The sequence below is a fragment of the Scardinius erythrophthalmus genome, assembly GCF_964197995.2.
Source record: "Scardinius erythrophthalmus genome assembly, chromosome: 1".
Classification (NCBI taxonomy): domain Eukaryota; kingdom Metazoa; phylum Chordata; class Actinopteri; order Cypriniformes; family Leuciscidae; genus Scardinius; species Scardinius erythrophthalmus.
Genome location: NC_138221.1, coordinates 7,895,073 through 7,921,856, shown reverse-complemented (window position 1 = coordinate 7,921,856; position 26,784 = coordinate 7,895,073). Strand labels below are relative to the sequence as shown.

At 37.5% G+C, this 26,784-nt stretch overlaps 2 protein-coding genes and 1 long non-coding RNA gene across 4 annotated transcripts in view; 1 reads left to right on the top strand and 2 right to left on the bottom strand.

The window, feature by feature from the left end:
- LOC308700561 (CD276 antigen homolog) overlaps positions 1-26,784 on the bottom strand; it is a 1,553,888-nt gene that overhangs the window by 1,410,108 nt on the left and 116,996 nt on the right. The gene's annotated exons all lie outside the window — the stretch shown is intronic.
- Positions 2,339-6,437, top strand: LOC308688675. The gene is made up of 3 exons (XR_014029930.1): positions 2,339-2,533; positions 4,706-4,775; positions 5,233-6,437. It is a non-coding gene; the product is annotated as an uncharacterized lncRNA (long non-coding RNA).
- The window catches only part of LOC308700492 (uncharacterized protein), a 56,547-nt gene continuing 54,559 nt past the window's right edge, over positions 24,797-26,784 (bottom strand). For both annotated transcript variants that reach the window (XM_081382125.1, XM_081382124.1), the window contains 2 exons: positions 25,264-25,360; positions 24,797-24,923 (listed from right to left, as the gene is read on the bottom strand). In XM_081382125.1, coding sequence (XP_081238251.1) covers positions 25,327-25,360 — 34 coding nt within the window. In that variant the 3' untranslated portion in view covers positions 24,797-24,923; positions 25,264-25,326. The remainder of the gene's footprint in view (positions 24,924-25,263; positions 25,361-26,784) is intronic.

Genomic DNA, 26,784 nt, shown 5'->3' with positions numbered 1-26,784 from the left:
TGATTTTGCCAAGTTAGACATGATGTTGTTCCAGGATCAACAAAGATGTTTTTCCAGTATATGGTGAAATCACTTTCACCGTGACTAAACATATAATAACAGCATTCATCTCTCATTGGCTGTATAGTGTTAAAATACTCTTGTAAAAACAGCACTCTGTAAACCTTGTCTAACCTCTCGAAAAAGGTGATGTTGTCAAACTTACCTCCGTTTATCTCTGATAAATCTCTTTAGAGTATTTTAGCTCGCTTTGGAAAATTGGTTGGGCCAATTAAAATGATTCCTCTGGGTTTGAAAACCCCTGAGTTGAAACATGTCATGTCATTCAGACGTCAGGCTGTTATAATACTAAATGCTGAATTCGCAACGCTTGAGATTTCTGTTAAATGAATGGTGCTTGGAAAAGATTATACAATCTTCAGCATGGAGTCAATGAATTTGTCTGTGGAAAATATGGTCACATTAAAACAGCCTGTTAGAGAGGCTCAAAATGAATCATCAAGAGAGCTGGTTCAGTTATTGGTCTTAACCCAGACTTACTTGAGGTTACTGTGGAGAACAGGATGAGGTTTTGAGACTTTTTGAAGGCCATCCACTACTGAAGCTCTTTCAGTGAGTGATTAATGGTGCTTATTTCTGTTACTTGTGACATTTTCATGGCTAAAGTCTGATTACACTGTATTCAGCACAAACTCTGCTACAATAATATATCAGCAGCATATATGTAAAAGTGTGTAGTTTTGAGATAATGACGTGTTTTGTGAAAAAAAAAAAATTGTCACTGAAATAAGGTCCTGAAACCCCTACTGATTATTTCTTCACAAGACTTTTGGAAATTGTATCTCGTAGCCTAAAATATTTGCTCCAAAACTATGTAAAAAATCGTCCTGAGTAGAGATGTGTCATTCATGAACGATTCGTTGATTTTGAACAAATCTTTAAAATGACTCTGGACTACCGAGTTGTCTCAGATAGTGATTTGTTCATTTTGTGTTGACCTCGCATGTGCGCAACATCCCATTGTCATCCTGGAAAGAGAAGTGATTAGTTCATCTTTCAAGTCTGAGTCCTTCATTCTTTTGTCACGTGACTGCAGGTATCTCGCTACAAATACAACATTAGATTCGTATTATTGTCTGATATATATATATATATATATATATATATATATATAGTTGTGGACTATTTGAATTTTAGTAGAAATTTTGGACCTACAAACACACTTCCAGATACATATGCACGCACACACTTACAAAGAGCCCCAAAGCGCAGAGGACGGAAAGGACGCAAGAATGCCCATTTATGGGAAAAAGTGTTGTCACCAAAAAACCCCTTGACTGAGGCAATACTAGGGGTTATTCAGGAGGATGAGGTAAATACCTGATCTCACCACAATATATATATATATATATATATATATATATATATATATATATATATATATATATATATATATAATGGGTCTTTTATAGCTATAAGCCACACCCATCTTGGCTGGCTCTGATGTGCGATGCACGTCTTGATGAGGTTGCGCGTCAGATCGAGCCGCTTTGCCATAGGGTGTGCAGTTGCTGCAGCTAATGAGCGAGCTAGACGCTGTGCTATATTGCTGTGAATTTGCACTGCGGTTTAAATTTATGGCTTCAATATTTCTAGAGGAAAGGAGTTTCCTCACTGCGTATTAGCTACCAATACTCATTCCCGTCAGTAACCGAATACGTTCTTAAAATCGTTCTAAATGAAGAATTGCAGAGTTCACTCCACACAGCTTTGATGTGATCCTTTGATCCACAGATATGATGACGACACAGAGAAATAATATTTTTGGAATTACTTTCAGAACTATTTTTCTCCAGCTGTTAAACATGTTTTGGATATTGATGCTGATTATTACTATTCAAAGAAACTGGTTTGAATACTGCTTGGAAAGAACCTGCAATACTTAAAATGGAGTTAATGTAGAAATAAATGTATTTGACTTCCTCTATTTTTGAAGAAGAAGAAGAACTTCAACCAGCAGGGAATATTATGACTCATAATTTATGAGTGAGCTGATTCAACTGGAGTGGCACATCCTTCCCATAGCATCAAATCAGTGCCAAATTGACAATAATATACAGTATAGTTATGTATAACAATGACAAACCATGCATTTAATGAACATCCAACAGTCATATGGTTTGTATACATAGATTAAATGTCTTCAGACATCTCAAGATCAAATGAGACATTCATGTTCTTTTCTACAGTCACAATCCTGCCTCCCACTCTCCCACACAGACCCATACTGTGTTTTTTTTTCCAGTGGTATAAGTCATGTAATTTACTGGAAAGAGAGAGCAGACATCTGGCATTTCAGTAAGATGCAGATCCTGATTGGCTGACGTGCATCTTGTATAACATGAGTACACTTATTTAAGCCCACAACGTAACGGCAAAAGAATACAGCAGAAGAATTCAAGAAAACAAGACATTTGTTTTACTATCCAGCTGAAAAACTCAGTTTTGCTGTTTGGAACACCGATTTTCTCAGGTTTGACTTTTTTCACATTTACATTAATTTGTTATTGCACTTTCCTAAAACCTGTGTTGAATCATGCGCGTTCTGGGAATGTTTTGTTGGAACATTCCCATAACAGAGCCTAGATATTTTTTTTTCTTTCATTATTCATAATGTAGCCTGTGTTTTATGTTGTGCATGTGTGTCTCACGCAGGTTATAGGCAAATTAGTGATTTTAAAATGCTCAATGTGGAAGCGCTGAACGCGTTTTAATGCATTAGTAATGTTGAAGGATACACCTCATCGATGAAGCAAGCAGATAAGCCCAGAACGAGCCCATTTATAGTCATTTTGAAAAGTAATAATTTTTGGTAAATCTTTATATTTAACGGGTGGTTATTGTGAAGAGTGGTGTGTTGTGCTGTGTTTGAGAAGCTTGTTCGATAAGGAATATTATCGGGGTAAAAGTTGGATAAAGGACAGTTTTTTCCCTGTGGATTGCATTAGCTGCTGGAGTGACGCGGTAAGTGACATATTGTGAGTGCCACAAGAACTGAGTGTATATAAAGTACAAATTTGCTTGATTAGAGACTCTTGAAAAGATTTGTTTTGTTTTTTTTGCCGAGTTTTGTACATCATACGTTTTGATTGAGAAGCAGTGTTATGGATTAAGTGCTCAACTGGACTGAGCACGTGTGTTTGAGTTTTCCGTAGAAACCACTGCAGAGCCGAAGCACCAGAACCGGAAGTGAGGGGCGGGGCTTAAACATGACACGTGACAAATAATAGCCTACTTAAAGATACGAAGGCATGGGCATTTAATGTCAAATATAGGCCTACATGTTTTTAATCATTGCAAATCCATAAAGGGCACATAGCTCATTTCTGCCAAGCTCATGTTAATCTTGAGTATAGAGTAGTATTGCCTCATTCCTATCTTCGAAGAGTCTTTAGTTTCATCAGATTTATAACAGACATATGTGCTGTACCGATTCTTTCTGAAACAGCCCTGCTCCTGGAGGCGTGTCTTGGGCGGAGCTAAAGAGACACGCACAATACATCATTGCATTATCCCATAACCATACATGTCATTAAACCCTTTCAATTACAAAGGATGTGCTAACTAGTTTTGATTTGCTATTGACTTACCTTTCTGTCGTTGGTATAAGCTGCAGTGGTAATAGACAAGAAATGTACAGTTTTCTACCTTCTTGCAGACAATAATAATAAGGAGTGTGTGTGTGTAATAAGCAGAGTGTGTGTGTAATAAGCCGAGTGTGTGTGTGTGTGTGTGTGTGTGTGTAATAAGCAGAGTGTGTGTAATTAGTCGAGTGCGTGTGTAATAAGCCGAGTGTGTGTGTAATAATCAGAGTGGGTGTGTGTGTGTGTATGTAATAAGCAGAGTGTGTGTAATAAGCTTTGCGTGTGTGTGTGTGTGTGTGTGTGTGTGTGTGTGTGTGTGTGTGTGCGTGTGTGTGTGTGTGTCTGTAATAAGCAGAGTGTGTGTGTAATAAGCAGTGTGTAATAAGCAGAGTGTGTGTGTGTGTGTGTGTGTGTGTGTGTGTGTGTAATAAGCCGAGTGTGTGTTTGTTTGTGTGTGTGTGTGTGTGTGTGTGTAGTAAGCATAGGGTGTGTAATAAGCAGAGTGAGAGAGAGAGAGAGAGAGAGAGTGAGTGAGTGAGTGAGTGTGTGTGTGTGTGTGTGCGTGTGTGTGTGTGTGTGTGTGTGTGTGTTATGGACCCACCGGCTCGCATTATTAATGCACTCTTTAAATAACTAAAAAAATATCGCACCATTGACTTTAGAGCAGGGTTCAGTTGGTCAACGGCTCAGTGTATTTCCGTTCCTCAAAATACCAACGCTCCAACAATGCGCCAGATCACACCCCTCGTTGTCAGACGGTGCACAGATGGGCACAAATGCATTTACTATTTAAACAGCGTGGCGCAGGACGTGAAAATGAAAACTGTGTCGGGCTGAAACTTACAAAACACACTTGCGTCGCGCCTGGAGCTGCATTGAGCCGAGTGTAGGGCCCATTATGAATAAAGCTGACTTTACTAAACACTGGTGATAATGTGGAAGGTAACTGTACACAAAATAATATTCATGGTGGCCCTTTCAGTAACTGCTTTGGTCTTACAAGTTTTAAAGTTGTTCTGCTTTAATACATAATAACTTAAGTTTATATTTGTTTTGTGTAGGACAGAAGAACTGAAGTGAAATCAGAGCAGCAGAAGTTTCTGTTTATCTGACAGATTGCAGACTGTTGACGTGAGTAAATATTTCCCTTTCTCCTGAATGAAAATAAGTCTTGAAATTGAGGAGAATTTTGAAACAAAGTTATTTTTTTCCAGAAGCACACATTTTTTTATCCTGGCCTTTTAGCTCTACATTTGTCTTAAGATGTGTGAAAACCAAAGTAAATCCTCCAATCCTAAATCTTCTGGAAGTGATATAAACGCTTCTAAGAAAGAGGAAGAAAAGGATGTCCCACTAGGTGGCATACTGTAGTTGAGAACATATCATCATATTTTAAAAAGTTTTCTCATTTAAAAAAATATGGAAAAGATATTACAAAGAAATATAAAACGTATTATGATACTACTGAAGCACTGTCTGATTTCTGGTCAGATGACTTCATCAACAGAGCTGGGAGAAATATATTTATATATTTTTTTACAGATTCTAAGGAAGAAAAAAATGCTTCTCTCTTGCTATATTATTCCAGGTGATGAAAAGACGTCGTGTTCATAAGAAGAATGAAAGAGAAGCACAGTCTGATGTGAAGAAGGAGAGACTGCAGTCTGGTGGAGATCCCAGTGCTAATCCTAATGAACCAGTCCATAATCCCAGTGCTAATCCTAATGAACCAGTCCATAATCCCAGTGCTAATCCTAATGAACCAGTCCATAATCCCAGTGCTAATGAACCAGTCCATAATCCCAGTGCTAATCCTAATGAACCAGTCCATAATCCCAGTGCTAATCCTAATGAACCAGTCCATAATCCCAGTGCTAATCCTAATGAACCAGTCCATAATCCCAGTGCTAATACTAATGAACCAGTCCATAATCCCAGTGCTAATCCTAATGAACCAGTCCATAATCCCAGTGCTAATCCTAATGAACCAGTCCATAATCCCAGTGCTAATCCTAATGAACCAGTCCATAATCCCAGTGCTAATGAACCAGTCCATAATCCCAGTGCTAATCCTAATGAACCAGTCCATAATCCCAGTGCTAATCCTAATGAACCAGTCCATAATCCCAGTGCTAATGATCCAGTCCATAATCCCAGTGCTAATCCTAATGAACCAGTCCATAATCCCAGTGCTAATACTAATGAACCAGTCCATAATCCCAGTGCTAATCCTAATGAACCAGTCCATAATCCCAGTGCTAATCCTAATTAACCAGTCCATAATCCCAGTGCTAATCCTAATGAACCAGTCCATAATCCCAGTGCTAATGAACCAGTCCATAATCCCAGTGCTAATCCTAATGAACCAGTCCATAATCCCAGTGCTAATCCTAATGAACCAGTTCATAATCCCAGTGCTAATTCTAATGAACCAGTTCATAATCCCAGTGCTAATCATAATGAACCAGTCCATAATCCCAGTGCTAATCATAATGAACCAGTCTACATACGCATCCCATTCTCAGAGATGATTAAAGGCAAAGAATGCTATAGATCAGAAACAGTTGCAATGGACATCATAGAACGCTCTCAGACTAACAAATATAAATTAATAGACAAATTTCCTTCACCTACTCAAATACTCCAAAATAATTTTTACATTACGTTATATAACAATCAAACCAGGAATGCTGCATGGGTGTATGAGATATTGAACAAGAGTACTCTAGCCAGAGCCGGTTCTAGACATTAGGAGGCCTTAGGCAAAATTCATGTTGGAGGCCCCCCACCCCCAATAAAAAAAAAAAAAATCACTTGAAACAAATATGATTCCTAACCTTTTTATTTATACAACATTTAATTTTAAAAGCAGTATATTTTTACTTACACAGTACATAAGTTTGGACACATTGCTATTTTTAATGTTTTTGAAAGAAGTCTATTATGCTCATCAAGCCTGGATTTATTTGATTAAAAATACAGAAAAATAATATACTGAAATATTATTAAAATTTAAAATAATGGTTTTCTATTTTACTATACTTTATATTTCTGTGATGCAAAGCTGAATTTAGTGTCAAGTGATCATTCTGATTTATTATCAAATGTTAGAAAGGGTGCTTAATATTTATTTTATAATCTGTGATACTTTTTTTCAGGATTTTTGATTATTAAAAAGTTGTTTTAAAAAAGTCTTCACTATCATTTTTTATATATTTAACACATCCTTGCTGAATATTCCTGTTTTTTTTTTTCTGTATTTTTGATCAAATAAATGCAGGCTTGTAGAGCATAATAATAAACTTCTTTCAAAAAAACATTAAAAATAGTAATGGGTCCAGACTTTTACCGGTACTGTATGTACATATTAATCAAACTTTATCTAAGGTAATCTCTTTTTTGTTTAATGAAGATGTTATTGTTGTTGTTGTTATTTTGCTGTTTTATTCAATTTATTCACAGCTCCAGAATCCTAAGTAAATGAGCATAAGTGCTTTTATATTGAATTGCTACTTTAAATATGCTATACACAAATCAAGTGGAAGAGAAAGACACGATCGCTACTGAGCAGAAAAAAATGTATAAAGTGATATTATTGGCGTAATGTCAGGGAATAATCTAATCATCAGCAGAATTTAGAAGATAGACCCATGATGAGATCCTTTATTTGAAACATTTAAAAATGTTGTAGTGTGTTGGCTTTTTAACTTAGAATACAGACGTCTTGTCTTTTAATTTTGTAGCTTTTTTACTAGTCAGCCCCCGACGCGATGTTATTCATTGTACGCGCAAATTCAAAGCGTCGCGTCTGGGCACGTTAATGACGCTCGCGCTCTTTTAAACTCGTAATAAAGCGGTGAATGATTTTTCCAGAAATGACGCTGATCTACAGTACAAGTTTATATTTAGAATACATTGCAATCACTCCAAAATAGATGACGACAACTCACACACCTGCATTTTGAGCTGTGCTTCTTTGTGTGCTTATTAGGCTTTTGCCTCGCAGCACCTGATGGATGCGTTCGTTACACATACTTTCAGAAGCCGGCACCCGCTTTGTAACGGACACATTAATTGGTTTGACTGCAGTAATGTAACAGTCTATGGTGAAGATAAACATCGTCACTATTTTTAGTTAATTAATAAATATTGAAATAAGTTGTAGATAGGACATTTGTACATTATTATTTTTTTTATTTTTTTTTGTCCCTCTGTCTGGGCCCCATCCCGCCAATCGGGCCCTAGGCACGTGCCTAGTTTGCCTTTGCGTTAATCCGGCTCTGACTCTAGCTAATAATAATGTAGCTGAGAGAACAGACTTTATACAGGATAAATCAGTTCATCCACTCTTCCAGCCATCTACAAACTCGTATAAGGGTACGGGATATGATCGAGGTCATCTTGCTGCGGCTGCCAATCACAGATGGTGTCAGGAAGCCTATAAAGACACTTATTTGCTGAGCAATGTTATACCACAGCAGCATGACTTTAACTCTTGCATGTGGAATGAATTGGAGGAATATTGTCGGGTATTGGCTAAGACAGAACAAGTCCGTAACGTCCATGTGTACACTGGACCACTTTACCTATCAAGCGACAGCGAGTCAAAGAGCGTGGAATATAAGTTTGTGGGAGGGAAAGCAGTGCCAACTCACTTGTTTAAGGTGATAATTGTGGAGAAAAAGGATGGGGAAGTACTAGCACCAAAATGCTATAAGATGCCCAATAAGAAATTAAGACCTTATATAAAGGTCACCACCCAGAAAGACAAAATGCCCAATGCAAATGATTGTCAAAAAAAAGCCAGAACGAATTACCCATGACCAATGTGAAATCAGAAAAACCTCTTGTAAAAGTCTATTCAAAAGATCCTACATCAAACAAAATATTTATTAATGTTAAGGACTCTACAAACTGGTATTGTGCCATAGAGAAAAAACTGGAACAATACAAAGTGGAAATTGAAGATATTCAGAGAGACTCTGGGCTGATCTTCAAAGAAAGGGAACTCAAAGAGGAAATAACCAAAGTGAAATGGAGAACCAAAGACTGGATAGAAGTCAAAGTCAGCGGCTCACACACTGATCACAGTGATCGTGTTGTATTACACTGAACACAGCGAGTCGCGTTTGATCGTCCCTTACGGGTGTGTGTTTGGATGGACTGATCATCTGTAGATGAAAAGAGGGAATGTTTGTTTGACCATACATGTGCAAGTGTACTTGAAACTTTTCATTATTATTATTACTACTTTTTATAAATGCACAACAAATACCACAGAAAAGCAGCGGTCGTGTGTGTTCAACATGCTCCAATATTGAGTAAAACACATCCCATGTGGAGACATGAAGACATTGTCTTGAGGAAAAGCAAACTGTGCAGTTCTGTAAAGCACAGGATACTTTGAAGAAGCTAAAATATAACCATTTTGATTGATTTCACCATTTTTAGTTCTTACATAACTCCTATTTTCCCAATTTTATTCTTATTATTCTTAGTCTATAATTCTTAAAAGTGGAAAAACATAATGAGTTTCCAAATGTGTTTTTGAGTGAACAGCATTCAATGAGATAATTATACTGTAGATATTTGCTCATGTTTCTATCGTATAGTTCTCTATTTTTCCTTTGAAATGTTTGCATTGATTCTGTATTTGTGTTGCAAGACACTATAAGGAGGTGATGGAGAAAACGTCTCTGTTACTGATGTAACCCTCGTTCCCTGAAGGGTTACGTCGAACGTGAGCGACTGACAGGGAACCAAATAATGATTTTGTTCTTGTCTTGATATTTCTATTTTACAGTATACGACAATTCACCATGACGTCACAACAGTAATAGACGTTCTTCCGGGTGGCTAAAGCCGAAGCGTTCCTATGGCAACGCTAGTAAATTGCTTGGAAAGGAGGCCCACCGTCGACAGTAAAAATGTAATAAAAATAAAAAATGTAATTAAATATAACGCGTTTTTTTATCATAATAACAACTGTGTTTAATGATATAAGTAAAAAATATAATAAATATGTAATATAGTAGGCCTACACATAATTAGCAAAATACTCTCTATAGCTCTTTTTTCTAGCCAAAATAACGTGCTATATAGCCTATCATGGTCATTAAATGGCTTTCCTGAGGTAAATGTTATGTGACATAATTGTTCTCCAGCTGGTATATTGACCTCTTTGCGCGGTTGAAAAACACTGATTGGTCGATATTATGTATGAGGAATATACATTTCAGTAAGTTGCGTGAGAAAATGGATGTGTGGCGTGAGAGCCTGTGAAAAGTGATAATTGCGTGAGTCTCACGGCGAATGCATGCGAGTGAGCAGCTCTCTTTTACTTCAGGCATTGACTGGCAATGAGTCTGATCTTCAAAAGAGACAAGTTTACTAATATTAGTCTCGAATTTCCCCGGCGGAAGATAAATGCTCTGCTGTGATTTTGTAGATGGACCATTTTGAAAATACACGAAGCAGAGTTGAAAGGCAAGCAGGGTTGGCAGCAGAAATGTAAACGTTGGATGAATCATATAATTTAGGGGATCGTTAAGATTTCTTACTTTTAGCATTTCTTTTGACGACACAACACGACGTCCACTCGCTACCTCCTCACCCACAGGAAATCGATGAAATCCCTACACCTTTTGCTGTATATCTGGCAGGGCAACCCCAAACACAACACGTTTTCATCATCGTTTCAACTTTGATCAACAACAATGTTTTTAACTATGTAACTGTTGCAGTCGCCGGCTGTATCCCTTCAGTTAGTCAGTGGAAGCCGCTCGCGTTCTGCCACCCGGAAGTATCTTGGCGCCTATTGTTTACAAACATTCTGAAAAGGCCTATACATTACATTACAGACATATTGTTTTGGATATTATTTTAGTCATTGATTAACACCTTTTTCTAATGCTTTAATATTTGTTGTTGTTATATTGTATATTTCATTTTTTTTTATCATTATTTATTTTGTTTAGTAATGATTTCACAATATTGTTTGCATACACAATCACACCAATAAAGTATCTACATTGAACTGAACTGAATTGAAGCTGACTTTGACATTGCTGTTGCAGAACAAACACTCTCAATAATGTCTACTTTCATTTCAGATTTAAAACAAAATGATCTATTGTTAAGACCCATTATTGCTTAATACTTTACTGAGAACATTGTTGTAGTGATTAGACATCACCTGCACTGACCGTGGATCAGATCATGTTTTTAGAGACAGATTAACCTGTGTCCAGCAGATCTGCACTCAAACTCTCACTGATGACCTTTGAACTTCCGCTTCCTAAAGCTAAACCTGCCGTTCTCTCAGGTTTCCCTGACCGATTCCTCTTGATGTTTGATATAAAGAGTGTGATTTATTACTGGTTTGTGGTGTATTTGTTTTCTTACAAGTGTTCCATGCTATTATATTGTTATATTGAAAATTCTTTATTTCCATTAGATTTAAAGTTGCAACCACTTCTATTAAATGTATTGGTTGCAATTGTGTTTTTAATTACTTTAATTAATGAATCCTCCAAATAATTAATGATTGTTTTTCCAACCTTGAAACAGAAATTTAAAATAGTAAATATACACATACAGGATCAAACAATAGACAAATATGTCATCAATCATGTACTTGCGCACTCTGTATGGCAATGAAGGAAGGATAGCTACAGTCCAAGAGTATCGAATTAGATTTGTGGCAAAATATACTCAGGGGTGTGATTATTCTGGATAAATCCGGAAATCCGTTTTTTCCGACCTGAAAATAATGCTCTCGTAAATCATGCAAATCCTTTTTTTTCTGCGGTTCGCGCTCAAAGCACGGTTCGGGTATTGCTAAACATAATGACCGCTCACCGCTGTCAACGTTTTTTGTGCCTCTGATTCATGTCTTCATGTCACTCCACAAGTAGTCCATTCATTTGTCATGATGGAACTTCATTCACAGCAGAGCTCCACCAAAGAGCCTGCACTCGCTGCGGAAGGTTATCTAAAGTGTGCCAGGAATTTTGTAATAAATGTAAAGCGAGACATAGTAGAGTTCCTATTTTCGTTTTGACAAGTATAATAAATTCTGTAGTCTAGCCCTTACATGACCTGGCACGTGACATTATTGTAAAACGCATCCGCATAAAACTCCCCCGACATGGTTAGAAAATACTGCCCTAGAGCCAGCGGCACAACGAGAACATGTCATAGTATGGTCAGAATAGCCTACGGAAGCCCTGAACCACAACGAAAGAAAGAAAGAACGAAAGAAAATCTAGCATTTCGAGATTAAAGTAATTTCGTGTTTAAAAGTAGTTTCCTGTGGTTTTTCAAGTATTGAGACGCTTGTAAAGGCATTCAGTTGCGTTCTAGACACAGAGAAGTCTCCCCCAAGTGTTTTCTCCCTCCCTCAACTCAAGTGTTTTCCACACACCATTCAGATCAGAAAGAAGTTCGAAAGCACTTGTTTAGAGGCACAGAACTTACTTTTAGCGTTAAGTAAGTGCCTATTACCAACACAATCCAATCTGAAGTTAATTCATACATTGTTCGACCGGTGTAGTGCCAAATTTCGACCCCCGCTAAATTATTACCCCACTAGCATAGAGCATCACAGTCCCGCCCACAGCCCGAGAGCGCTTCGGTGCCGGAAGTAAATTTCCCATTCATTTCTCCCATTGACGTTTTCGAAAATCCGTATCTAAAGAGTTTTAGAGCATGTCTGAGGATAACCAGCTACGGCTGAACTCATAGGCATACAACATATCATTTCGAGTGAAAAAACGGCAAGAAAATCCAAAAAAAGTCAAAGGTACAAGACTGTGTACATATTTTCATTTCCGAGCGAAGGAACTACTCATCCCATAAACCACCGCGCCTCACTGAAGTTGACTGAAGCCACAACCGCGAAAGAGCCTTTAGAGCGACTTTAAAATCTGACGACAGCCACGCGAACTTTTTCTTGTGCCGTTTATAGCAGTTCTTTCAGTAGTAATTGTGTAAATAGACTGGAAAGCATGGCTGGCGGTCCGCGGCTCACGGGTGCAGATCTGGCAGTCCGCGCGGCGTTCTGCTCATCAGTTTCAGCGGCCCACGGGCAGGTTGCTGACAAATGCCTCAACAATTTCCCACTTGTGGTCCATGCTCATTTTATTCATGAAGTTATAGTTCATCCTTAATTTTAATAACATTTAATCAATGTATTTTCTTAATAACAACAAGTGAAAATTAAAAAGTGAAGGTCAGCAAACCAGAAAGTGCATCATATTCAGTTTATTAACTTGCCATGAATTATTACACAAATGTTCAGTAAATGCATGAAGAGCTATGGCTCTGGGTATGCCTAAGCTAAATATTGTTTTGACAGTGGCATCATAAAATGCTTGATATGACTCATACCATATATGAAGACTCCTCGGTTCAAATGTCACATCAGTGATACCGTGCAAAAAAACGCAACAGTTTTTTTTTTTTTCTATTTATCTTGAGTCTTCACGAACTTTCGCGGGGTTTACACGAGCTCCACCAATCAGATGCATCACTGTGGGATTGTTTAGGATTGTGGGTAATGAAGTACTTCTCCAAGACATCGCGAATAAAAGGCATTTATCTCAAAACAAGGTTAGTGCCCCATGAACTTTTGGCGGTTATATGAGCATATACAATCGCTTAGTACTGCCGTAGCTGGTTTTAAGTCTACCATGTATGGTTACGTTTTTATGGCTTATACCCCAACTGTCAATGGAGAAATTGTATTGAATTTTTACTTCCGGCACCGGCTGTGGGCGGGACTGTGATGCTCTATTGGTAGGTTTAGGATTAGTTGTGGGGGAGGGGTTAGGATTAGGGGTGGGGTTAGGATTAGGCAATCAGGTACTGACTTCCACGAGGGGGGTAATAATAATTTGGCAGGGGGTCGAAATTTGGCACAACACCGGACATAACTGATTTATAAATATAGGTTATTTGTGTTTGCACACGTGATATCAGGAAGCAATGTAATTCACACACATTTCTTCAACTTATTAAAATATCCTACTTTACTGCAACTATCTGTTTCTGCTTCTTTATCATATTTTTAGTGTGTGTTGATTTATAAAATACCTTATATCCTACATCACATATTTTGATTTTGGACGGCTGATCACTTTATATCTTATATCAGAATATTATATTACTGTTAAGCCTACTACGAATATTAAGATCCGCCGAACCATGTGTCCTGTATCATAGCTACATGAATAGCTTTTTACTTTTAAGCTTTCAACAAAAGGAAACGTTAATATATTCTATATATTTTGCCATATATTTTCCTGCTTTTTTGTTCTTTGCCTATCTCACCTAGGCTATACTGAGTGTAACTTTTCAAGAAACTAATGATAATGATAAATTGAAACAATTGATAAAAAATGTCTTTGCAACTGAAAAAGATAAATTGCAGGTAAAATCTTTTTTAATACACTGCATAGTTTCTTGAAAAGTTACACTCAGTATATTTTGCCACAAATGTAATTTGATAATTTCCCCAAGTAGTGTGCACTGTGAACTAACATGAACAGCTGTATTCTTATTAACTAACATTGATTCAAATACTGTTGTTATTAATATGTTTTATTGTTATTATGTATTGTTGGTTACCATTTATTAAGTGTAGATGTCTATGTTAATGTCACTTAAACCTGCGAATACTGGCGGGTGACGCTAGGGGGCAGTGGGGAGCTGCAGGGCGTAAGAGATAAGAGATCTTTAAAGGGATAGTTCACTTTGAAATAAAATGTTGGTATGTTTTAGCTTACCTCAAGAGCATCCAAGATGTAGGTGTCTTTTTTCCGCAGTAGTTTCAATTTTGATATTTTTAGGTCAAACCGTTCTTGTCTGATAGTCCTATAAATGCAGGTCTGTGGTCACTGTCTCAAAGAGCATGCACAGACTCCAAATTAAAACAATTCCCCATCGTCCAAATTAAACAATTCCCCATCGTAAGTACACATTGATGGCCTAAGATACGAAACGAGCGGTTTGTGTGAGAAAGCGAACAGTATTTATATCGTTTTTACCTCTGTAAAACCACGTACACAGCCATGTCCAAGTGATCTGAGGGCGCGCGCGCATCCTGGTGTGTGACGTGTGCGCGCGTTCTGGCTTAGTCGGACGTGATCTCGGATGTGTACAAGAGATAACAACGATATAAATACTGTTCGTTTTCTCACACAAACCGCTTATTTCGTGTCTTAGGCCATCAATGTGTAGCCTGACTACGTCAGACTTCGTACTTCCGCTCAATTTCATTTCGCTTCTGTACTCAGTCTGAGACAGCTTCAGAACTTTCTGTTTGCCACCGGTCTGGAAACAGCCGGGCCAATCAACGAACAGAGGGCGGGCTGAGAGCCGTGACGTACACGCTGATTGTACCGTGGATGCGTAGATTTAATTACTTGACATAATCTGCAAAAGTTGTTCACAGCCATGTTCACTCCGGTATTTCGCTCGATGGTTTTGTTTTCGCATCATACATGTGTTTACAGTGAAAGTTAAATGCGGCTGAGCATGCGCATAACACACGCCATAACCAAACGTTATGTGATTGGCTTACGGGTAACCAATGATTTTAAACTTCAGACAAGCGCCCCCTAGCAAGAGAGAAAACACTTCTCTGTTATGCCATTCCAGACTCTGTCTACGAAGCAAAGTGAAGTAGCAGAGTCTGGTATTACCAGGCTAATCAATGTGTACTTACGATGGGGAATTGTTTAATTTGGACTTCTCTGTGCATGCTCTTTGAGGTGGTGACCATAGACCTGATGAAGCTCCTCCTGTTAATCACACACCTGCTCACATAAACACTGCAGGGCAATCAGAAGCAGAGATTCCAGCAGGAGAACCAGACCTTCACTATTACTGACTTACAGGTATGATGAGGTTACTATCTGATTACTGTAAAATAGGTTTATACATTGTATTGTGAAATTGTTTCATGGAGGAGGAGAAGAGGATGTTTCACGTTCATTACAACGACAAAAACAAGAAAAAGACAAAAGAGGGCACATATATTTGCACTGATATATACATGCGCTTCTTATACAGTTCTGTTGTGCAGCACTGCATTTCACCAAAATGATCATTGTTTCATTGTAAACTAAATGTTCAATTGCCATTTCATTACATGATGAAATATAGATTCAACTCAATTGATTTGACATGATTTTGATGAGTAAAATGTATCAAATTAATAAAATGGATAATAATTCTGACTCTCTACAATTAGGCCACGACTGACCCATAATGTATACTGTTATATTTGAGCTAAAAAATAAAATAATAAACTGAAGTTTAATGAAGTTTCAAGCATCACATGACCACAGGGTCTCAGAAGTCACTCAGAGCCGGCACTAACACACTGCAAATCTGCATATTTCAGTCACTAATGAACGTCTGAATGTGACGGTCGTGCCGCAATAGTGTCATATCTGTGATTATTTATTCAAATTTACAAAAGGGAACAAATGAAAAAAAAAAGTTATCTGATAATAGGGGAAAGCTATGCAGAAAGTTGTTGTGTGTTGATTGTGATTCTTGATGAGTGAATGTCTAAATAACATGAGAACAATTCTGTCATCTATTGTTTTAAAACAGGTTCTTCATTTGAGTTGAGTCATGATGTCTAACATCAGTGTGTGTTGTGGAGAGATTGAGAGCGCCGGGGGGGTTGTGTGTGTGATTCTGCCCGTAGGCCTACTGAATCACACACTCACTGAAGACTGTGAGCAGAGCTGGTATTCAGAGGTGACTGTCACACACACACACACACACACACACACACACACACACACACACACACACACACACACTCATGATCTGATCCTCTTGTGTGTATTCAGGACGGGCGTGTGATAGCAGATCCATCATATCCTGAAACACTAAGTGATCCTGTTATTTCAGTCTCATCTGATCGTCTCGTCACGTCTCGCTGTGTGAACGTCCTTCATGAGATCCTCTGTGACGCTTCAGGAGTAAATAACTCTCAACACATCATTCCTCTGTTTTCATATTTAATCTTTCATTAACATGATTCTCTAATGCTTCTTTCTTTCTTCTCAGTTCATATTCGAGACCCTGTTCAGAGGTGAGAGAGACTCTTGAGTAAAACATCAGTGTGTCCTGAATCAAACTCTGTGTTGAACTGAATCTTCTGTAAGTGAATCATGATGATTGTGAATGTGTTTTTCAGTGAGGAATGAAACTGCAGCGACTCCAAACTCAGGTGAGTTTCAGCTGATAAACGTGTGTCTAATTCACTAATAAAACACTGATTCAGATCTGATTCAGACTCAGTCCAGTGTGAATGTTTTCTGTCATATTGCCTGATATTTGTGATCGTTGTGTGTTTTAAAGATGTGAATGAAGTGACTCCGTCTCTCCAGATCTCAGGTAAAACATCAAGAGCTTTAAACACATAAACTCTAATATTGATTTATCATTATAGATCAGCTGATCTGATATTTGATCACTTGTATAGATCAGTTGCGGTGGCTGTTTGCTCGCTTCATCTTCATCATCTTCATCATCTTCATCTTGATATGTTTTAATGCTGCGTAAAAGGATCTTTAGGTGAGTTATGAGTGTTTAATTGTGTCTAAAAGAATAAAATAGTTATGAAAATAAGTTTGACAAAGTCATATTAAACGCCTCAGATGTAAAGTTATTCGCTGTCAAAGTGACGGCAAACAGCAGGTGATGGTCCGCTAATCAATGGCGGCGCCCGGGAAGCTTCAATGTTTTCCGAAACACTGGCCCCCTGGTTATAACAATGAAAAGTTCAAATTAGTGAGGGAGAAAGTGCGCTGAGTGTCCGGCAGATGGCGCCAAATCTTCATTCAAAATTTCAGTGATGACGTTTGCTCTTCCGCTCGTACACTTGCCTGCAGATCAGGGCAGTGTGTGTGTGTGTGTGTGTGTGTGTGTGTGTGTGTGTGTGTGTGTGTGTGTGTGTTTGTGTAAAAGAACGAATGAAACTAAGTCAGCATGTGCAAACTGAGTATTGCAGACACAGGCCTAATGATGCACCTTTACTTCTGTGTTATTGATGATAACAAAGAGTCGAGCGCTGTACACTGTACTGAACTAAAGAGTTGAGTGACTGGTGTATGGAAATATTGTTACTTTCCGTCTGTCAGATTGTTCCTCTTTCTGTCTGTACAACGATTTTAATCACAAAAAAAACCCAGCTTTTTTGGGGAACTCGCAGTTAGAGTTACTTTAAAAATTTAAATCAAGGTTTTAAAAAAGGTTTTACTCAGTTGATATTAGTACACATTTATATAAATGAGTGTATAGTATAAATGTTTGACTTTCATGTTTTGATTTTCAACAGATTGTTCTGCTCTTAATGTAGGCCTAGTTTGGATCCTTCATATTTGAACGTTTTTGATCCTCTGAGACAACTTTCCTGTTCTTTCACATAAGGGTTCAAGCTTGCTAAAGTTTCTCGACACACTCAAATGAAGCAGCTTCAGGACAAAAATTGTTCAGCTCTCGTCGTTCATTTTGAGCAAACTTGATGTCCAAAAGACGTCTTTTCAACGTCTTTGTCACAAGTCGTACGTTGAAAAGACGTCCATTGAGGAGCCAGAATGAAAGTTTTTATTTTTGACGTGTTCTGCACGACTGAAATAGACATTCATGGATCCTTCGTACTACGTTAAAAACTAGTTAAAATGTGGCCAATGAGGACATATTTTCAACATAATTTATGGTCTCATTTAGACATAATTTATACTGTTTCTGGACCAAATAAACACTCTCAGGATACAGTGAATTAAAACCATGGTTAATTTTAAATCCATAAAAAATAAAACTTGAAAGCGAAATATTCATAGTCTTTGGACTATCTGAATATAAAAAGACAAACAAATAAAGGATATCCCACTAAGCAAAATTATGTCCAAACGACGTATTTTGTTTCACAAACACACAGTTACAGCAGCCAAAGAAAAGCAAACGCAAGAAGAACCAGGACCAAGAGCCCAACTAAAGCAAACACTGATCACCATAATGGTGACTCCAAACATGGAAACCTCTGTTAATTCTCACTAAGATCTTATATAGATGTCTGACAGAAATAGTCAAAGTATCTGCATTTTATGTCTGTGATTAAGGGCAGCACAAGTGTCTTTCCTTCAGATCTGGTTTCTGATTTACAGATGTGCTTTTTATGTTCATGATTTTTGGACACACACAAACTGTCTGTGAGTTGCTTTGCATTTACAAAAGGAAATTACATTGAAATAAACATGAGTTTTACTACACTGACTATTGTTTAACCATGGTATTGTTTAGTAAAACTGTGGTTAGACTAATGGTAAATAATCCGACAGAAATCAATGGTTATTACACTTTTGATATGATACCTGAAACCTGAGTTCATTTTCGTAAGGGTGACGCCTGGTCCAGTGTTTTTTGTAAGTTTTATGATCCTCAGACTTGGGGAAACCTGTCAAATGGAGGAAGTCTTTCAGCTTCATTACTGCGTGACATCAACGCCTGCTTTGTAGCTTTGCTTTCGCTCCTCTTCGACGTTACGCTGGTACCGTGTAGCTTCAGGAGAATCACCAGAATATACTGACGCAACTCAAACTATTTACGCACGTTACACCATTACATTATACATTTTATAAATCATTGTAGCCTAAATATATTGCAATTTGTTTTTTTGTTTTAGATATTTTAGACAATGGTGACGTCTTACTAGTACGAGATCATCTTACAGTGTTGATCCAATGTATATGTTATATGTTGTTCATATCTACAATATTGTTCTTCATTAGCTTGTAGTTAAATTGTCATCTTGATTTGTTTGTTTTCTCTAAGTGTCATACACACACACACATGTACATACATATGTGTGTGTGTGTGTATAAATTATATTAAAAAAAATTACACAGTCCTGATCTTCAGACTCACCTTTACACTGAGCAAATAAATTAATTCTATTTTTATGGTTTTAGTTGTTTATTTTAGAGTTCCTTATTTTACATTTATCATACTCCATATTTTCTGTCTTTTCAGAAATGCCAGGGATCATCTCCAGTCTCCTGTTAGTTAAACGAGCGTTAGTTTATTTGTCATTTTGCGAAAGTATCCAACCTTTATAAGACCGTTTATATTTTTTGCATCCCGTAACCACGGGTTAATTATGGGGTTTTGAAATGTCATGCAAACGAGGAAGCAGACGTTAATCGAATTAATTGCTATTGAAATAATATTTTCTTGTGATTTCTTTATTCTTTATTTCTTTAATTTAAATAAAATAAAACAACCTGAAAAAAAGATTATTTTCCGTAAAATTAGAACTTTTTTTACAAAGTACAGTGTATTTCCTGAACTCCCGGTAATTTGTGTAAAGCATTGTTAGAAAAAATATGATATGTTACCTTAATTTTATTAGTTTATTAGATAATTTTTTGTCTTCTTTCTGTGAAAACAGACTAACCCCTCATCCAGTGACTAATCTTTGATTATATGGGTGATGTTATTGGTTTTATATTATTGATTTTAGTTGCTCTGTGATTCATGAGATCCAGCAGTGACAATTAGTTATTATAAAGGATTTTAATAACTTGTTGTGTATAAAACATTCTGAGCTACTGCATCATTTAAACACACAGAAACATTTTTATTTCATTTTTTACAATATTATTGATCCGCCTGAACTGACACCATTATATGAGAACTGAACATTCCCAGCATGCATTGCAGCATGAATAAATTGTGCAGCTGAATGGTCTTTTTTTTTGTTTTTTGTTTTTGTTTGTTTTTTTGCTTTTGTTTTACTTTTTAGTTGAGTTGATATGTTCACTATTGTTGAGTTTCATATGCTTAATGTGTGCCTGAATTATGCAGTAGTTTGAACCTTTCTTTTTGTCGGATGTGTCTAAAACTTATGTAAGCTTGCAAAAAAAAAAAGTCAGAATTCTGAGATAAAAAGTTTGTACTTGTATGACTGAAACAAGCTTCTATTAAAATATTTGAATAATAAGTGATTACTGCTGGATCTCTTGCTGTAGTTTCACAACGTTGTAATGTAGAAATTAAGTGTATTAATTAAACAGATTTTGATAAGAGATTAAAGAAGAACTCCGGTCAATTTTAACATTGAGCTCATTTTTTTGTAAATTTGGAGTGCTGTCAGTACAGAGAACAACGACAAAAATCGGTGTTGCCTACACCACGTTATCCTCTTTTAAAAATTTGCACCCTGTTGACTTCAATGGGGCAAGTTTTAAAGGTGCCTTGTGTAATGTCCGCCAAAAAATCAATTCATACTCCACATTCCATACCAGATGGGGGCAGTATACCGCCAGAAAGTGAGTTGGTCTACTCTAGAGTAACAACCGAGAAACGGCATAGTCTCTATGCTCCGCCCCTACCTTCACAACGACCCTAGAGCCATAGCCGAAGCCGAGCCAACTCCTAATAGAGGACGTTTAGACTCCAGAGGAAAGTTGGTTGATGTCAAGTGATTTTGAAATATGACATCTTCAAGCTACTCCCCTTCACCTTTACCAGTGAATATGTTCATATTCGTTTTGTTCAGATTACATTTTTATTGTTAGTTTGAATTACATTAATTTGACAGACAGCATTCGCTGATGTTGACCAAGCTAGCGCCAACGTAACCAGAGCTTCCAACTCTCACGCATTCACCGTGAGACACACGCAATTGACACTTTTCACACGCTCTCACGCCACACATCAATTTTCTCAAGCACAGAAAAATCGCGAAGCAAAGAGGACACGGATACCGACAGACTAGACAGAGCAGGTTAGTTATGATATAAAAAAATCTCAGCTCTCAGATTCTGTCAATTTTATTACGCAATTCAAACAATAAATACTGTTTTGACGCTTGTAAATGTTACACGAGAGATGCCAAGCGTACGTGAACCGATCATCTCTACTAGCTAATAGTAAAAAAACACGAACACTGTTGAAAGATACAGTAGAATACAACTTAACAAAATGTATTCCTCATACATAATATCGACGGTTATCCATCGCTAACATTAGCACGTTTATCGAACAGCCTTCGATACATTTCTATGTTATAACTTCCCGAAAAAACTACACAAACATATAAAACAAACTTCTAGCGAAATACTAACAGCATCTTACTTACCAATCCAAAAGAAATGTTGCAAGTTCGGAGTCGAACCTCATTTCTTTCATGTCCATTAGATGTCTCCAGCGATGAAAAGCAGTGCCAATGTTTACTCTGGTTCGGCTCCTTTTCTTATCAGATTTTATTTGTGCTTCAGAGCGCGGTTTTTTCCCTGCAGCGGGTGGTGGTGGTGGTGTTGGTCTCTTGCCAGGGCTTTGGCCATTCTTCCGCTCTCTTCCCTGAACTGAAATGTAGTAGTGGGCTGTACTTTCCACACGATTGACATCAGGTTCAAGTACGCCCACAAGCCTTGCGAGTTATTCGTGTATTGCAGTTTGGCTGGTGGTTCTGTTGCCCGCATACCGCCTCCCATGGCCGAAACTGGTATCATGACACCTGTCGGGCTGTGGCTAGTAATTTAGCATGCTAATTCAGGTTGATATCTCTGCAGCACTATAACTTGACATTTTTTAATGACATCATCGCCCTTATTTCTTCTCATTCTTTTGATGCGTGTAGCTCATTTTTTGGGATATTTTTACCTCAATTCTTACACATGGCACCTTTAAACCTGCTTTTAGCCTCTTAACATCCTTGATGTGTCATTACAAGTGCACACACGGGTGAATCTGACTGCAGTAGATGTGAAAGATATGAATAAAAGTGATGTTAATTCAGCCAGCGCACATACCTGTATTTACTTCATGTTTTCGGTCGAAGTTCACAGTAGTCGATTGTCGAGTTCACGCGCGTGATCATAGGTAAGCAACAGTGGAGAACTCGACAATCGACTGAATGACAACGACAAAATGTCCGTTGGTGCTTCAGTGACTACTTCGCTCAGAGAACCTGTCAATCACAGTTGTCCATCATGACGTTACGAGCTACAGGACTGTGAAGCTTCGAGGAGTTGATGGACTCGATCTACTCTGTGTTTCGATCGTCACTGTGAATGCATGTATTCTTTGACAAAACAGGACTTTCTCAGTTTTTTGCTTAAAATGTTTTTATAAAACTTAATAAAACACAGAAAGACACATAACTTATACAATGCAGCAACAGCAGTCAACGTCAGTTTTAGTGCAGAGCAGAGAAAAACAAAATGTGGTTTTTCAAAAACATTGGTGCAGATTTAACATTAATAAACATTATTTACATTTACAACATATGAAATAAAACACAATGTTACAATACAATACAAGTTTCCACAATTGATTGACATTTGGCTAAATCTCAAATTTTGTCTTCCACATAAAGTATACAACATGTTTTAATCACCATTAGAAGTGATAGCAGAACTTAGAGTTATAAAAATTAATTTTTACTCACTATTGACTCACCAGACTCACTATTATCAGGGCCGGATTTACCTCATATTGTGACAAGGTTTGGATGAAGATTATTGTAGCTGTAGATATGTGGGTGCTGATTATTTTCTACTTTGTTGTTGTGGTTTTGTTTTTTTCAGTCATTCAGCCAGAATCTCACATTATAATGCTCTTCTCTGCTCCTCAAATGCATAAAGATTACCCTTTATATACTGTATAAAGTGTTTCTGAAGTAAATAAAGCGCTGTATTTATTCAGAGACCCAGTTCTTTATTCACCCTTGTATCGTAAATAAGCAGAGACTCTCCGACTGTTCGACTGCAGTAATGAGTTATGAGATTCACCCACAAGCTCGTTCTAATACTTCTCTCTAATACTTCTCTTTAATACTTCTCTTTGGTTAAATATTAGAAAAACCCACAGACAGATGTAACAGATGACCATAGAAAGGATTTATGTTAAAAATGACCATATCTTACGTTTCATTAATTTTTAAAGTAAGTGTCTTACATAATTTTAGCATTAGAGTGAAATAATAATAATAATAAATAATATATATAATTTCTCCTCATTGTAATTGCTAATGCATAAATCCGGCCCTGACTATAATAGAGGAGAACGAATGTGATAACACAAAGTTTGGGGTGGGTGGGATCCACAGACAACCCTGTGTGCCACAGATTCAAAGTAATGCTTTGATCAAAATAAATTAAAATAAGTCCGGTTACCAGATGTTTTACAATGGCTGCCGTTGTCTCCAGCCACAGCAGTTGCAATATGTTGTTTTGCTAATACATAAAGACGTTTTTACGTTTAAAACAGCAAGCGTCGGTGTATCCTTCGAATGTCGTCACGGATGCTGATAAAAAAGCATACATTCGCAAGTATTTTGAAAAAGAGGGAATACGTCTCGACCTCGAAAATATTGAGCACAACCCTGCTCAGAGGGCCATTAACAAGCTACTGCTGAATAGTCTTTGGGGGCGATTCTCGACGAGGGAGGATCTACCAATAGTTCTTTATTCACCTTTCATTGTAAATAAGCAGAGACACTCCGACTGTTCGTGGCACTGCAGTGATGGAGTTATGAGATTCGCCCACAAAGACTGGAAACTTTATAAGGAATAAATTACAGATGTTTTCTAGCAAGAGGAAGGAAGAGAACAACAACTAACAGAGTTTTGATATTACAAGAAGCATCTGAGTGCTTTCTGAAGGATTGAACATTCAGTCTCAGTGTTTCTGATGGAGTAAGAGACACACAACTGACCTTTTACTGACTTCATGATACTGAACTGTGATCCTGAGACTCAAACCTCAATCCATCAGGTCAAAGTTAAAGTTATAACACTGATTTCTCTCTCTGTTAATGATCTTAATGCAGTTTAAGATCAAGGTTCATCTGTACTGCTGAAGGTGGTTTACAGCTAGAATTAGATATAAAAGCAAATCACTATTACATGAATACAAAGAACAATGACAATTAAACATATATTTACAGCTATTTACAAAACCAAGAAAACGTACATTAGAAAAAACGGTCTCAATAACGAATGCAGAACGAGATTTAACTCTTAAATCACAATCAGAAGCTTCTCAGGAGTGTTTCTCTCTCACTGTTGATTATGTTTGTGAAACCACTGAATCCAGCTGAGATTCAGTCCTACTAGTGTCCTGATCTTCATTCAGTAGAGGCTTCATCTCATGAGATTCTGCTGGAATCTGGATCTGGTTCTGGATCTGGTTCTGGATCTGGTCCTGGTTTGATCCACTGGCTGTAGTTTCATCAGAACCTGCTGCAGTCTGTGTTCAGAATAAGACACGTTTTAACATGTATTTTCAACAGTATCACAGCAGTGTTTCTCAGTCCTCATAGAAAACACTTCACAGTTTTACCACACAGAAGCATTTGCTGTTTTTAAGTTGAAGGAAATGACGTTTCAAACCCAGTTTGTGTCAGAGCAGAGGATCAGGATGTGGTATTACAGATATTACAGGTTTTACAGACTCAATAATCTGAAGTGTTTTGTGTGAAATAAAGGAAAGCGCTGATGTTCTCCAGGAGCAGGATTGAGAAACACTGATGATCTACACAACATCTGTGGAGAAAAGTGTTCGAATCCACAATGATTCTGACGCTAACCTGAGATTCCTGATCCTGAGATCCAGCGGCTCGAGGTCGACGAGACTTTATCGCCTTCTGTGTTCAAGACAAGAGTTCATTTACACACAGATCTCCACTAATGCATTAATGTACACACAGATCTCCACTAATGCATTAATGTACACAGATCTCCACTAATGCATTAATGTACACACAGATCTCCACTAATGCATTAATGTACACACAGATCTCCACTAATGCATTAATGTACACACAGATCTCCACTAATGCATTAATGTACACACAGATCTTCACTAATGCATTAATGTACGCACAGATCTCCACTAATGCATTAATGTACACACAGATCTCCACTAATGCATTAATGTACACACAGATCTTCACTAATGCATTAATGCACACACAGATCTCCACTAATGCATTAATGCACACGCAGATCTCCACTAATGCATTAATGCACACGCAGATCTCCACTAATGCATTAATGTACACACAGATCTCCACTAATGCATTAATGCACACGCAGATCTCCACTAATGAATTAATGTACACACAGATCTTCACTAATGCATGAATGTACACACAGATCTCCACTAATGCATTAATGTACACACAGATCTCCACTAATGCATTAATGTACACACAGATCTCCACTAATGCATTAATGTACACACACAGATCTCCACTAATGCATTAATGTACACACAGATCTCCACTAATGCATTAATGTACACACAGATCTCCACTAATGCATTAATGTACACACAGATCTCCACTAATGCATTAATGTACACACAGATCTCCACTAATGCATTAATGTACACACAGATCTCCACTAATGCATTAATGTACACACAGATCTCCACTAATGCATTAATGTACACACAGATCTCCACTAATGCATTAATGTACACACAGATCTCCACTAATGCATTAATGTACACACAGATCTCCACTAATGCATTAATGTACACACAGATCTCCACTAATGCATTAATGTACACACAGATCTCCACTAATGCATTAATGTACACACAGATCTCCACTAATGCATTAATGTACACACAGATCTCCACTAATGCATTAATGTACACACAGATCTCCACTAATGCATTAATGTACACACAGATCTCCACTAATGCATTAATGTACACACAGATCTCCACTAATGCATTAATGTACACACAGATCTCCACTAATGCATTAATGTACACACAGATCTCCACTAATGCATTAATGTACACACAGATCTCCACTAATGCATTAATGTACACACAGATCTCCACTAATGCATTAATGTACACACAGATCTCCACTAATGCATTAATGTACACACAGATCTCCACTAATGCATTAATGTACACACAGATCTCCACTAATGCATTAATGTACACACAGATCTCCACTAATGCATTAATGTACACACAGATCTCCACTAATGCATTAATGTACACACAGATCTCCACTATGCATTAATGTACACACCAGATCTCCACTAATGCATTAATGTAACACAGCATCTCCACTAATGCATTAATG